This window comes from Morus notabilis, unplaced genomic scaffold (assembly GCF_000414095.1).
Source record: "Morus notabilis unplaced genomic scaffold, ASM41409v2 Scaffold73, whole genome shotgun sequence".
NCBI lineage: Eukaryota > Viridiplantae > Streptophyta > Magnoliopsida > Rosales > Moraceae > Morus > Morus notabilis.
The window spans coordinates 1,335,349-1,348,382 of NW_010358777.1; the positions used below are offsets into that span (position 1 = coordinate 1,335,349).

General features: G+C 35.8%; 1 protein-coding gene across 4 annotated transcripts; it reads left to right on the forward strand.

Annotated features, from left to right (window-relative positions):
- Nucleotides 1-3,416: 3,416 nt before the first annotated feature.
- Nucleotides 3,417-9,870, forward strand: LOC112090648 (HD domain-containing protein 2 homolog). 4 transcript variants are annotated; one of them, XR_002901748.1, is made up of 9 exons: nucleotides 3,417-3,819; nucleotides 4,380-4,504; nucleotides 5,528-5,565; nucleotides 8,066-8,176; nucleotides 8,286-8,365; nucleotides 9,002-9,038; nucleotides 9,145-9,186; nucleotides 9,306-9,473; nucleotides 9,629-9,870. XR_002901748.1 is itself a non-coding variant. In XM_024162487.1 (8 exons), exons 1-8 carry the CDS (start codon nucleotides 3,547-3,549, stop codon nucleotides 9,389-9,391), a joined length of 792 nt encoding a protein of 263 aa, XP_024018255.1. In that variant the 5' UTR covers nucleotides 3,417-3,546; the 3' UTR covers nucleotides 9,392-9,870. The 4 variants fall into 4 exon arrangements, 2 of the variants coding, with proteins under 2 accessions (XP_024018255.1, XP_024018256.1); XR_002901749.1 differs by having other exon boundaries at nucleotides 9,658-9,690; XM_024162487.1 differs by having other exon boundaries at nucleotides 9,306-9,870.
- Nucleotides 9,871-13,034: the final 3,164 nt, after the last annotated feature.

Genomic DNA, 13,034 nt, shown 5'->3' on the forward strand with positions numbered 1-13,034 from the left:
ATGACATGGGCTATAACAATTCATTGTTAAAGATGTTAGTACTTGCAGTGTTTTGGTCGTTTTGATAATGACGTTGCTTGTATTTTAATTACATGGGCTAAAACAACTGTTTATCATAACCAAGAGCATTAATATTGCTTTTGATCCTATTTATAATGATATTGTTTGTATTTTAATGACATGAGCTAGAAAGAGTTTGGTCGATTTGAAATATTGAATACTGATATAATTTTTTTTAAGACTTGATTGATTAGAATCCAGTTAATTAAATTTAACACTGTTTGCTGGTTTGAATTTTAAAAATTAGAAATACTGATATATCGTGAAAAGAAATTTAGTAAATTTGTGATTTAATGATATCTCAATTTCTTTATTTTAGGGATTTGAATTTGTTTAAAAGGTAGATATCCCACAAAATGTGAGATAAAGATAGAACAACGTCATCTTGACGTAAAAAAATAAAGTATCATTATAAGGTTTATAATGTAATTACATAATAAGTTATTTGTATGTTATTATACAATTAACCCGGATATTCTTAAACTCAAGCTACATTTCAATTCTAAAGTTGTAATTCGGTCATATGTTTAAATCACCTTAATAATAATAATTTTCAGAAATAGTAAAAAATATGCCAATATAAAAAACTTAGGAAAGTATATAGGTCAATTTTTAGTTATAGAAATTAATAGATCATAACTTGTCAAGTTATGGTTCATAATCAGATAAGTTATGGACAAACTTGTCAAGTTATGGTTCATAGTCAGACAAATTATGGACAAAAACCGTTAATAACTTATTCATAACCAGACAAGTTATGGATAAAAATAGTAATTTAGCCTATATATTAACTTATATAAACTATTAGCCTATTAATTTTAATTCATCTCAAGTTTTAGTCTATTTTCCTCTTTCTCTCTAATTTTTTACACTGAGAAAAAAGCCCAGCCCAAACTTGGTGCTGTAGGCTGAACGTCCGTAGGCCATCATGGGCCGTTGGCTGAAAATCCTTCGGACACCTAGCCTTTAAAAGTATATATATTTGGCATAAACAAAGAGAAATTAAATTGGAATATTTTAAAAATATTGTAATTACGTAGTAATTATTATAATAAGTGTCACTTTTTATAACGTAATTATTATATTCATAGAAATAACGTAATTATTAGAGTCATTTTAGTTTTTCTATTTATAAGACATTCTGTTATATTTCATTTTTTTGACCCACCGTTATATTTCACCATGACTATGGGAGTGAATCCATCAAGTCTGGTACTTACTAATTTGGTCAGGGGTAAATTCAGGATTAGCCGGGATTTTTTTTTTTCACTTTTGATTGGGCCCTTTTTTCATATTATCAATTTGGTTTATTTAATTATTTTTATCAAATATGCTAATTCGGTGTTGTATTAGTGAATGTGGTAGTGTGCCCGAAGAGGAAAAATGATAGCTTTGACATGCAACTTTGCGAACAAGTTTGGAGTCAGCTAGGAAATGGATTTTTTTTTTTTGAAATGGATAATATTTCAAAATATGAAAAGGCATTATAAATACTAATTCATACACATAGTCTTTATTATAAAAAAATATGGCAATGACAAATAACTGATTCCATTAGTAAATTCAAATGATGCTCAAGAGAAAATAATGTGTATTAGACTTCACTTAAAAAAGTACGAAAAAATTAAGTACACATATGACTTTATAGTAGATCCTCTAAATTCATCAGAAACAATCCGATCAATCGATGTCAATAAATGCATTACATGAAGGTTAGATAAAGCCCACAATGAAACATATCTTATGGACGAATAAGACAATTAAACAGTCAGTCACTAAGCAAATAAAACGATAATTTAAATTAATCGGGGTAAGAACCACCGTTATTACTAATGAAAAACGAAAAAATCTATAAACCAAAACATCAAAACACTGAGGAGAGCTATAGAGAACAGATGAATTCAATTGCTTTTAAGATGATGTCTATCGTTAAAAACTGGTGAATTCAATTACTCGAAAATGAAATATTTGGTTGTTGTTTTTTACACAATGAGTATATGACTTGCTTTGGATATTTGTTTGTTTACTGAGTGTTGATTATTTTCTTTGTGCGTTGTAATGAGACTGATTATGTATTTGCTTTTGGTGCTTTGGTTTGATATTGTGCTTTGTGTGTTGTCTTGTAGATCAATTTTTTTCGCAGAATTGCACTAAATATGATACAAACTGCGGCAACATAAAAACAACACTAAAGAGAGTTCAAAAAACTACTCGGAACCGGATAAAATAATTGATAAAATAGGGAAATAGATCATGAATTAAGACCCTGAAACAGAGCAGAACTGATAAAATTGATAAGTGGTCCTATTCTCACACTTGTCGGTCAACTCTCAGTTCTAAGTTTTTAAAATGACAAAAAGTAAAACAAAAAATAAATAAATAAATAAATAAAATAAAAGTTTGTTTTACCTCTAAGCTCTTGTTGTAAAACGTTCTTTTTACTATTAAAATCACAATTTATTTTTTTTATTATAATATTTTCTTTCATAAAGATTTAAATTTAGTTTTTTTGTTACAATATTTTTTTCTTTAGATTTATACCTATTACTCTTAATTAATACCCTTTTAAATAATATAATTATTTAATGAACAAAAATTAATCAAAAGTAAATATTAAAATTATTGATTCATACACTTTAGTCTCCTTTTCCCACATAAAATTCACTTTAAACTCATTTTTCAAAAGTTGCTAAAAAAAGGGCCCCTAAACTTCTAATTAAACATCAATTCATGAGAAATTGTGAAGAAACAATATGGGTCCGTTTAATAACGTTTTCAAAATAATTTTATTTTCGATACAAAAGTAAAAATAATGTTATTTTGACAATCAATCTGGGACCGATTCTAAAATTGCGTTTGGTTGATTTTTTAAGTATAATAAAAAAATGAAATTATATTTGACTATAATTATTAATTAATATATTATAACATTATTAATAAGTACTAGAAAATGAAAATAGAAAAGAGAAAACAACTTTTAACCGTTTTCTAATTCATTTATAAAAACTATTCTCACTTTTTTTGTTTTCGTTTTCATTTTTAAAATATTTACTAAACAAATACGATTTACAGACTGTTTTTATTTTCGTGTCTCAAAAAATGTACAGATACATTTTTTTTTAAATAAAAATCAATTCCAAACAGATACAGAGTTTTTTTTAACCTTTTATAAATTGTGGTAAGAGACAACATTTTGAAATTCGAAGACAAGGAGGAGTATGGTTTATGATCATGAGAGCTATAAAGGAGAAGTTTCAAAATTAATGTAAACAAAGTATAAAGAAAAATAATATAAAAAACGTTTTTTGTATAAAAAAATCGTTTTCTGTGCCGTACGTTCTTGGGCGAAAAAAAACCCAGATAAAAAACAGTACGCTTTTCATTAGAAAAATAAAAAAAAAGAAAAAGAAACGCTTTTCACTTTTTCAGATAGAGAATTGTCGTTGGTGGCGGCGTGGAGATCAACATTTCAATCTCGGGAGAAAAATGGCGGTTCATTCTCCGAGTCGCTGCACGGCTCAGCTGGGCCGGAGCCTCCGTCCCTGTTCCCCGCTCTCTTTCCGCAATCGGACCGTCTCCGGACCCGGTTTCTTCTCCGAGCCTCCGGCCCCGAGGCTTGTCTCGGTTCGCTCTCAGAAGCACGGTCCAGACATGTTCCGGTCCAGGCCTTCAACGAGCTTTAACGACTCTGAAGCTTCGATTGCCTCGCCGACGACTTCCTCCGCTATTGATTTTCTCACATTGTGTCGTCGCCTTAAGGTATGATCGCCAAGAAGAAAAAAAATCCCTAATTTCATTGTTTGGTTGCCGAGAAAACCATGCAAAGTGATTAGAAGGAAAATAGCATCTCTGTTGTGTTGTCTGGAATGGTCTTTCATTGCTAGGCGCTGAAATGTTGCATGACTTGTCTTCAATTTGAGCTCTATAAAACTGATGAATTCAATTTCATTTGTGATGTAGATATGAAATGTTACCAATTTTCTGGAACTGATGGAGTTTAATCTCATATCATTTGAAACATTGATTGAATTTGTGACATATTATACGAAAGAGCCGGTTATTTTCTCGAATGCTTTTTAAGCTTTAGAGATGTTTTGAAATTCTTCTCAACATTGATAGATATGCTATATTTTGCAAAATAGACACTTTAGTAAGAATCCCTTCAAAATGTTATTTCTTGAAAAGAAAAAAGTCATTTTGAAGAATCTTCTGTATCATCACATAAAAAAGAGTAAAAAGAGCTTTACACTTTAGCATATGTTGTTAGAGGGATTTGGTCTGCAATATTTACATCCCTTTTTACTCTCTTGTCCTTGTAGACCACTAAAAGAAAGGGATGGATCAACCATGGAATAAAGAGTCCTGAGTCTATTGCTGATCACATGTACCGCATGGCTTTGATGTCTTTGATTGCCACTGATCTTCCTGGTGTAAACAAAGAAAGGTTGGATTTTTCTCTTTCCACTTTATACCGAGGTTTATGCTCTATATTCTTTCCTCAAAGTTGAGACTTTCAGGAAGGTTACCATAACAACACATAATTAGGAAAAAACAGTTCCATGGTATATCACGAAATTACAATATCAACTTTTTAGGGGTACAAATGTTGGGACAAAATAGTAAAGGGTTCTAAAATCTACAAGATTTTGAGACATGCATTTGTGGTGTTTGTAATAAAATGTTTCTTCACGTGTGTCATTGTTTATAAATATATTGTTATTTCCATTATCTAAAGAAGTGATTCATTCATTTCTCTCTCTCTATCCGTCCTCCCCTCTCTCTTCCTTTGTTGATCTTAGGGAAGCATATGATCTTTGAAGATTGCTACTTTGTGGCTTTGCCCGTCTGTCTAAAGATTTTATTAATGCTACAACACCAAATTGTTCACCTATTTTGTATATCAAATGATTTGGCAATTGACTTGTTTGAATATAGTTCATACATCATTAGAAAGGAACAACTGAATCTTTGAGGATAAGGAGGAGGATGGGTCTATTCTTTGGGATAAAGTTCAGTATTGGGTTTCTTTGTGGGTGTATAGGGATAAAGAATTTGGTAGACCAATTTTTTCGGCTTTTATTAGGAGTTGGGCTCCTTTTTTATGAGCCCTATCCTAGTTTGCTTGTTTAGTCATTGATTTTAATTGTTCTGATCTTTTTAGTTTTTTGGGTTTGGTTTAGTGGAGGATGCCTCTCTCCCTCCCTTCCCTTTCCTTCAGTATTAATAAAGATTGATTCTTTTCAATATATATATATAGTTCATACATCGTCTATAAGTTAGTTATGGATGTCTTGTTTAATCAATTAGATATTGACATGTGTACTATCACATCGTTTGATTTCTGAATTTGTGGACAGTTTGGTACTCGTAGTATTGTCCTTTTAGCTATTTTGGTTTATAGTTTCAACTATAAGTATTCTCATCCGGATTCATTCATTTTTTTAATCTTTTGTCCTTGGTTCAACAGATGTATTAAGATCGCAATTGTGCATGATATTGCAGAAGGTATCTTCTTTTCCTTTATACTCTAGTTATTCGTGGTGGATCCCAACATTGTGTTTCACTCTTGTAGATTTTTCTTAATGGAATCTATCAATCTGACACAATAAACTTCTGTGGTCGTATAAAATTTGGAGAACTTGACGCTTTGTATATTTGCGCTATAATGTCACTAACAATGCTACAGTTGAAGACTTGATTTAGTAAAGAACCGATTTTGCTTCTACTAGGGACCTTTTTATGAGGCATAATTCTATATTATTTGGAATCAAGATTAGAATCATGAGCTATCAGAAGACTGGATGTATGGTTTTAGTGAGAAAGGAAGACTTATTTTTATAGAGAAGGTCTAAGGTGGTTCGTTTGTTTGCTGTTGCCATGGCATGTTAGAGTAGGAAGGTCTGTGGAAGTCTGTGTTAGGATCCTGAAAATCTATGCTTCATTCACAATACTAGAAATGGAAAATTACAAGATAGATGGGTGGTTTCGAGGACCCCCGACCTCCAAAATAGTGCACAGCACTAGACACTCTCTACAAATCTAATTATCCCCTCCCTAGCCACTAAACCCCCTATTTATACTCTCCTTAAGACTATTGAAAAAGGCTTCTAAATATTAGGTTCCTAACATTACCCCCGCCCCAAAGAATCACCTTGTCCTCAAGGTGAAAATCAAGAAATAAAATTGAAAAATAACATCTAAATGATTAAGAATAAAAGGCTTTGTTAGTTCCTTGATTTGAGTCCCCAAATTGATGTTATCCTCGCAAAAAATATTGGCAAATCGATCCTCACTAAGGGAGTTTCCTTCTTAGCCAACCAGGACATCAACCTTTCAGCCTCACTCTCACCAATTTCTTCATTCTCATCTGCAATCGTACCATTCCCAGCCCCAAACGTGTTAAAGTTTTGAGGCTCGACTGCCATTGCACCAGAATTAGGCCTACTAATATTGTAATTACGAGGCCCAACCCCAAAATTGACTCTACCCATACCAAAAACACTAAACCCAGCCCACTTCCGAACATAATTTTGGGATTCAGCTCCAAAATCGCCGGATTTCGCATCGGAATTCCCCGTCCTAGCCATCATCTCGCCGGAGCTAGCCCCAATGGCGTCAAAATCACAAAACCCAGCCTTAAGGGCGTCGGAATTCATGGACCCCACTCCAATTCCGCCGGAATCTTCCTCCGTAGCACCGGAACCAGAGCCCCTTTCACGCCGGAATCGCGAGGCCCGGTCCAAACAGCAGCCAAATCGTCAAGCCCAGCCTCCGTCGCGCCGGGATCTGTCTCCGTAGCACCAGATTCAGCCCCTTTCACGCCGGAATCGCGAGGCCCGGTCCAAATCGGTCTGGAATCAGCCCCAACCGCTACCGAAACAGGGATGGGTTCCCTGTTCCGAGGGTACCCATGTCGTCCTAGCCCCGGAGCAAGCCTCTCCTCCTCTAACTCCGGTTCCCACTCTGATTCTCGTCGCCGCACAAGCTCCGCCGCCCTCTCCCGACGGTCGCGACCTCCGTCCGCCCTCCTCCCGTCGTCAAACAACCCCTCACGCTGCAAATCCGGACCACCCAGCCCCAGATCGCGACGGATCTCGCGGTCCTCCATGAGACCCACGTCTCTCCGGCGTCGGAACTCCCTCTCGCGGCCTCGATCTTCGCAAATCGGCGCTTCCCGGCGAAGATCCGCCCGATTTGGCACCTCCACTCTGCTTGGGTCGACGCGATATGGGCTCTCCTCGCCCCGAGGCGCGCGATCTCGCCTCTCCCCGTCTCGTCGATCGCCGTCGCGACCCAACTCGGCCTTCCCGGCCATCGGCCGCGCCGCCAGCAGTGCCTCCATCCTCCGCAGCACCGCCTGCACGTCTTCCATCTGAGTCCGAACCTTCCCCACCTGGTCCCGGAGCCCCCCAATACTCCCTCCAGAAACCTTGAGATTAGCTCTTAGAACAGCCCTAAGTTTCTCGCTTAACTCAAAAAGCTCCATGGATCGTAGATGCTCTGATACCATTGTTAGGATTCTGAAAATCTATGCTTCATTCACAATACTAGAAATGGAAAATTACAAGATAGATGGGCGGTTTCGAGGACCCCCGACCTCCAAAATAGTGCACAGCACTAGACACTCTCTACAAATCTGATTATCCCCTCCCTAGCCACTAAACCCCCTATTTATACTCTCCTTAAGACTATTGAAAAAGACTTCTAAATATTAGGTTCCTAACAGTCTGCCTACGTATGTTTGAAATCTATTAACCGTACAGGGCTAACTTTTTACCCTGGAACCTATAATTTTTAATAAACCACTCCCAAGGTTGTTTAGGATCATTACCCATACAGGGCTAATTTTTTAAACTGGACACATTTATTTACATGTTGTACAATCTGTATGCCAAAATTCTCCAAAAATCTTATGTTGGAATGCATGTATCTGTCTTTTATGTTGGCATGTATGTATATGTGCTCAGTGTTATTTTAATATTTGATCCGGGTTGTGACTTGATAGCAATTGTTGGAGATATAACACCGTCTGATGGTGTGCCCAAAGAAGAAAAGAGCAGGAGGGAGCGGGCAGCTTTAAATGAAATGTGTGAAGTTCTCGGTGGGGGTGCGAGGGGTAGGAGATCATGATTTGATGTTTGTTATTATAAGTTTTCCTAACTATTATAAAATATAAATGTTCACTCTAGAAATTGAATTTATTTTGTACTTTGTGTTGACTGCAGCTGAAGAGATTAAAGAACTCTGGGAAGAGTATGAAAATAATTCTTCCATAGAAGCTAATCTTGTCAAAGATTTTGACAAAGTATGTATCTTTTGACATTTTGAATGTATACTTTTTGGAATTTTAAAGGTAACATCGGAGTTTGTTTTTGTTTTTTGTTTATCAATGAAAAAAAAAGTTTATTAGCAAAATATGTATTCAATCTTCATTATGCACATGTAAAATAAATTTTTCTTCAGGAAAGCTCTGCAATCTGAATAACTTGTTAATTACAGTCTCGGTGAAGCTATTGTTTGGATTATCCTTCATAGAGGCATCTTGCATTATACAGGCAATAAGTTTTTTTTTTTTTTCTGGGTGCTTTTTGGTGGTGGTGTTGTGTGTTATGTCTTTGAAAACCGAAGTTACTGATAATTCTTAAGTTGCTGTTCTTTGCCACCACAGGATATTGTTTTGAAACTAGACATTTTATGTCTATATTTTCCAATACATTTTTTATGTCATCTTATTGCTGCATCGTACTTATTCACAATTTGTTTTTTTTTTTTGTTCCTTCTGTTACACTTTTAGATAAAATTAAAACTTTGCCATTCATCTGCAACTTCTTCCGAACTGGCGCAAACACATTACTAGATCCTTGTTGATAATCTCCTTGTTCTCTTTCACCATGTTCTAAGGTATCCTTTTCTCTTAACACTCTGCATCTCACTCGTCCAGGTTGAAATGATTCTCCAAGCATTGGAATATGAAAAAGGTAATCTTTTTTCTTCTTCTTGTTTTTTTTTTCTTTTGAAAATTTTGCTTAGAATATGCATTGGAGTCTCTGATCTTTTGTCATTGATATCATAATGGCGTTACAGAGCATGGGAAGGTGCTTGACGAGTTTTTCCTTTCAACAGCAGGTAAAAACGAGTTGTCTATTTCCTGTTTTAACTGTTGCGCAGAATGCTGATGTGTTTTCTTTTTATTTTTTCTTTTCACTTTCTGTCCATCATTTTCACATCGTTATTCTTCTGATCAGGAAAATTTCAAACTGAAATTGGAAAGAGCTGGGCAGCTGAGATAATCAGTAGAAGAAAATCAAGATTGCGAAATAATCCCAATTGACTCAGTCTCAATTTGACAGATGCCTATTTGGTTGAGCCAATCTGTTTTGAATGGAAAATCATGCGGGGATGACCCTTTTCAGGTGCATATAATTCTACGCATCACCGTCATGTGTTTTTGGATTTAAAAGGAGCAGAATATTCATATTGTTCAGATGCAACCTTAGGATCTATTGCTGGAAGTTGATTAGTGAAGCAGTCATACTTAGAAAGTTCCTGTCGTTTGCTTCATTATCAGATCAAGGACCCTTTTGTTTCCTCTTGAAGCTTGCAGTGGTGGTCTCAGCTTTTCCTTTTTCCCCTTGATGCTTTGCAAAAGATGATGGTTTTGAAATGCTTCAAAGGGATGTAGCTTTTGTCTTCATTTAACGACGTTGTTGGGCCGACTAAGGTGGCCATGGTTAGGGTCCTTGTAAATCGAATTTCTTTATAATTTAATTTGAACCTGTCGCAATTTTCGTTGCTTTTGACCTTTTTTATTTTTATAAATAAGAAGAAAATATAAGAAATATTTTGCTTTCAAAGTGGTCGGTTTTTTCTTTGGTAGCCCCTCGATAGATAAATGCAGTTGACCTTGTCGAAATGGTTCTTCCGTTCCTGAGGGTCTTGTAAACAAGGATTTTTTTTTTTTTTTTTTTTTTTTTTTTTTTTTTTTGGCCCCTGTGGCCCCAAGGTTTTTTACATGATAACTTTTTAAGGGCGTGTTTTTCTGATTAAGGAATCATCAAATGACCGTTTTGTTAAAAAAAAGCTTTTTTCAGTGTATGGAATGTAAACATTGTGTAACTTGAATCAGCTATGAATCTCTCAACCAAAAAATTAGAAAACCGGAAAAGGATTGTAGGCCATAGTTCATATAAAAGTTTTAAACGCATTGTACAAACTACAATGATTTCTCTATTTAAGTTGTTTTGAATTTGTATAGAAAGTATGGCTCAAACTTGAGATGTATTCAAAACTCAACTTGAGAAGCTAAGGGCCTGTTCGTTTGCCCTAACTTACTCAAGAAAGACCCACTTGAGTAAGGAAACTGGCCCAAGTTCACGTTCGGTGTTTGAAAACTTGAATTTGAACTCGGAAATGAATTCGAGTTACAACCCATTTCTGAGTTGCACTCTCCCCTGCGATTCGAGTTATTTCTCTGCACTTCTACAGTGCAGATTCTGAGATCTGCTTGCCGTTTCCCGTGGTTCTCCTGTAACCGATATTCTCCGGAATTCTTCTCGCTTATCGTTCAACCAACAGCCACGATCTGCTCCTTCAACGTTATTCCATCGATTTCTGAGAGTTGTGCATTGTTGAACCACTTTTCCCCCAATCTTAGATTTCAACCCTAGCCCACCATTTCGGTTCCCATCTGCATCTTTTGTGTCCCCCTTCCCCCACCATTGTCATCGTTCTTGTTTCCCCTTCAAAACAGGGAAATTTGTGGGGACTCCGTTGGTTCGGCGACTTCGGTGGGTGAACAGCGTACTTCGATGTAGAGGCAACAGTGTGCGCCGTCGATCTCTCCAGCCGAGACATCAAACCTACTTCCCCTACCTCTGTCATCGCCGGTACCTCAGACTTGTTAACCCTTCCTTGCGTTTGGGGAATCTCGAAGGGAATCCAATCTCTTCCTCCATAGGCTCCAATTCGGTAAGTATTTCAACTACTTGTTCAGTTTATGCGAAAAACTCATTTCAGTTTTAGATGATTTCTTTGGTCTCTAGTTTGCATTCTGAGCAAACCCTTTTGGTGAATTCATTATGTTCTCTGAAAACAAACATTGCCATTTCTGGATTTTTTTTGGTGATTTCGATCTCTATACTTCATCGGAGCACTAATATTTACCCCTGTTTGTTCAGTTTTTGGAAAAAAAAAAAAAACAGAAACTGTATTTGGTTTTTCAGTTTTTCTGCATTCGTAGAACTAGTATTTTGGTGAATTCACATGGTTTCTGGTGATTTTTCTGGTGATTTCTCAGCCTCTAGACACTCGGCTCATTAGATTTTGGAACCCCATTTTGTTCAGTTTGTGAAAAAAAAAACCAGAACTTATAGAGGTCTATAAACAGACTTCATCGGCTCACTAGTATAGAAACGGTTTCTATAATTGCACTCTTAGACAGATATTTGGGTAAAAAATTTTGGTAGTTTGTCGGGAAACAATGTATATGATTTCTAGTGATTTTTTTTGGTGATTTCAGCCTGTAGACACTCAGCTCACTAGTATTTGGGAACCATTTTTTGATCAGTTTCTGGAAAAAAACCAGACACTATTTCAGGTGACTCCTGCCCCCATTTGCATGGTCGTATGAGTTTGTACCAAACATGAATGAACCAAACTAATCTTGTGGAAAATTTTGAGCTTAATTTTAGGTGTAAGGCCTGTGTTACGCCATAAATCAAATGAACGGGAGGAATAACAATTTTAAAGAGTTGAATTTCCAACGTAACATTCTCGTGAAAAACTCTAGCATAATTTTTATATCATAAATAAATAATTAAATTTTTAAAGATATCAATCATGTCTTCACGTTCCTAGCCTAACGGCCATTTGGGATCTATTAAGAACATAAGTAGAATAGAAAGGACCTAACTCATACATTGATGAATTAATATTTAGGGAGTTCAAATCATATTAGCTTTAGACCCTCTACTTTAGTTGTTTAAGTGAGACTTTTGCCATGTGGTCTTTGAACGTGGCTTTGCTACACAGGTGTCTAGCGCATGTGCATTTTGCTTTGCTTTTACAATTATCAATGGAAAATAAAGTTATATAACTTAGTGACAAGAAAAAAAAAAGGCAGAGAATAGCTTTTCATTATTGTATTTAGAGGATCTTAAGGATAAACGCAATACACACACACAATATATTAGAGGGGGCATTGGTCTCTATTCATGAATAATCCAGCATTACTTAGCATAATTGTTTAGCTATACAAACCATTGATGAACATAAAACATTGATGATCCAAATAGAATCAAACTTTAATGAAAAACCACGAAAAGCAAAAAAGACTCCAAACGATTTCCGGGCATGTTCTGTTGTAGGTTGTACTTTGTATTGATATGATTATTGATTATCAATCGCTGTGCATTTACTCATTGATACCTGCCGTGTTTTTATATTGCTCATGTGTCTATTTGGAATCCCCTGTTGTGCAGTTTCTGGAAAAAACCCGAAACTGTTTCTGGTTTTTTTCACTTTCTAGATTGCATTTGACCATGGCTATGATGATGTAATTGTATTTAATGGCCTAGTTCATTATGTCGAGTGATATTCGATGGTTGGTTAATATTTAGTTGCCGGTTGATCCCATTAGTCTTAGTTGGTATGGTTGATTTAATTCACTTTGAATGCCTTGCTTGAGCATTCTGCCGACGTTAGCTAATACTTTGGTAGCATATTGGTTGCCGGTTTATGCATAACCTCATGGCATAATGTTCGTTTGCTTCGGGTTTAAAGTGTTTTGCCAACCTACCACTAAGATTAATTGAACATAAACCTGTTGGTTGACGAATCGAATCCGGCTGCGGAAGCGCGGTGGTGCGGGGAAGAGGCGGATCGTGTATAACAAAAATTTTCATAAAACTTTTGAGATACTCTATAGATTATATTAATTTATGCACGAATAAATTAATCTCATTAACTTATATATA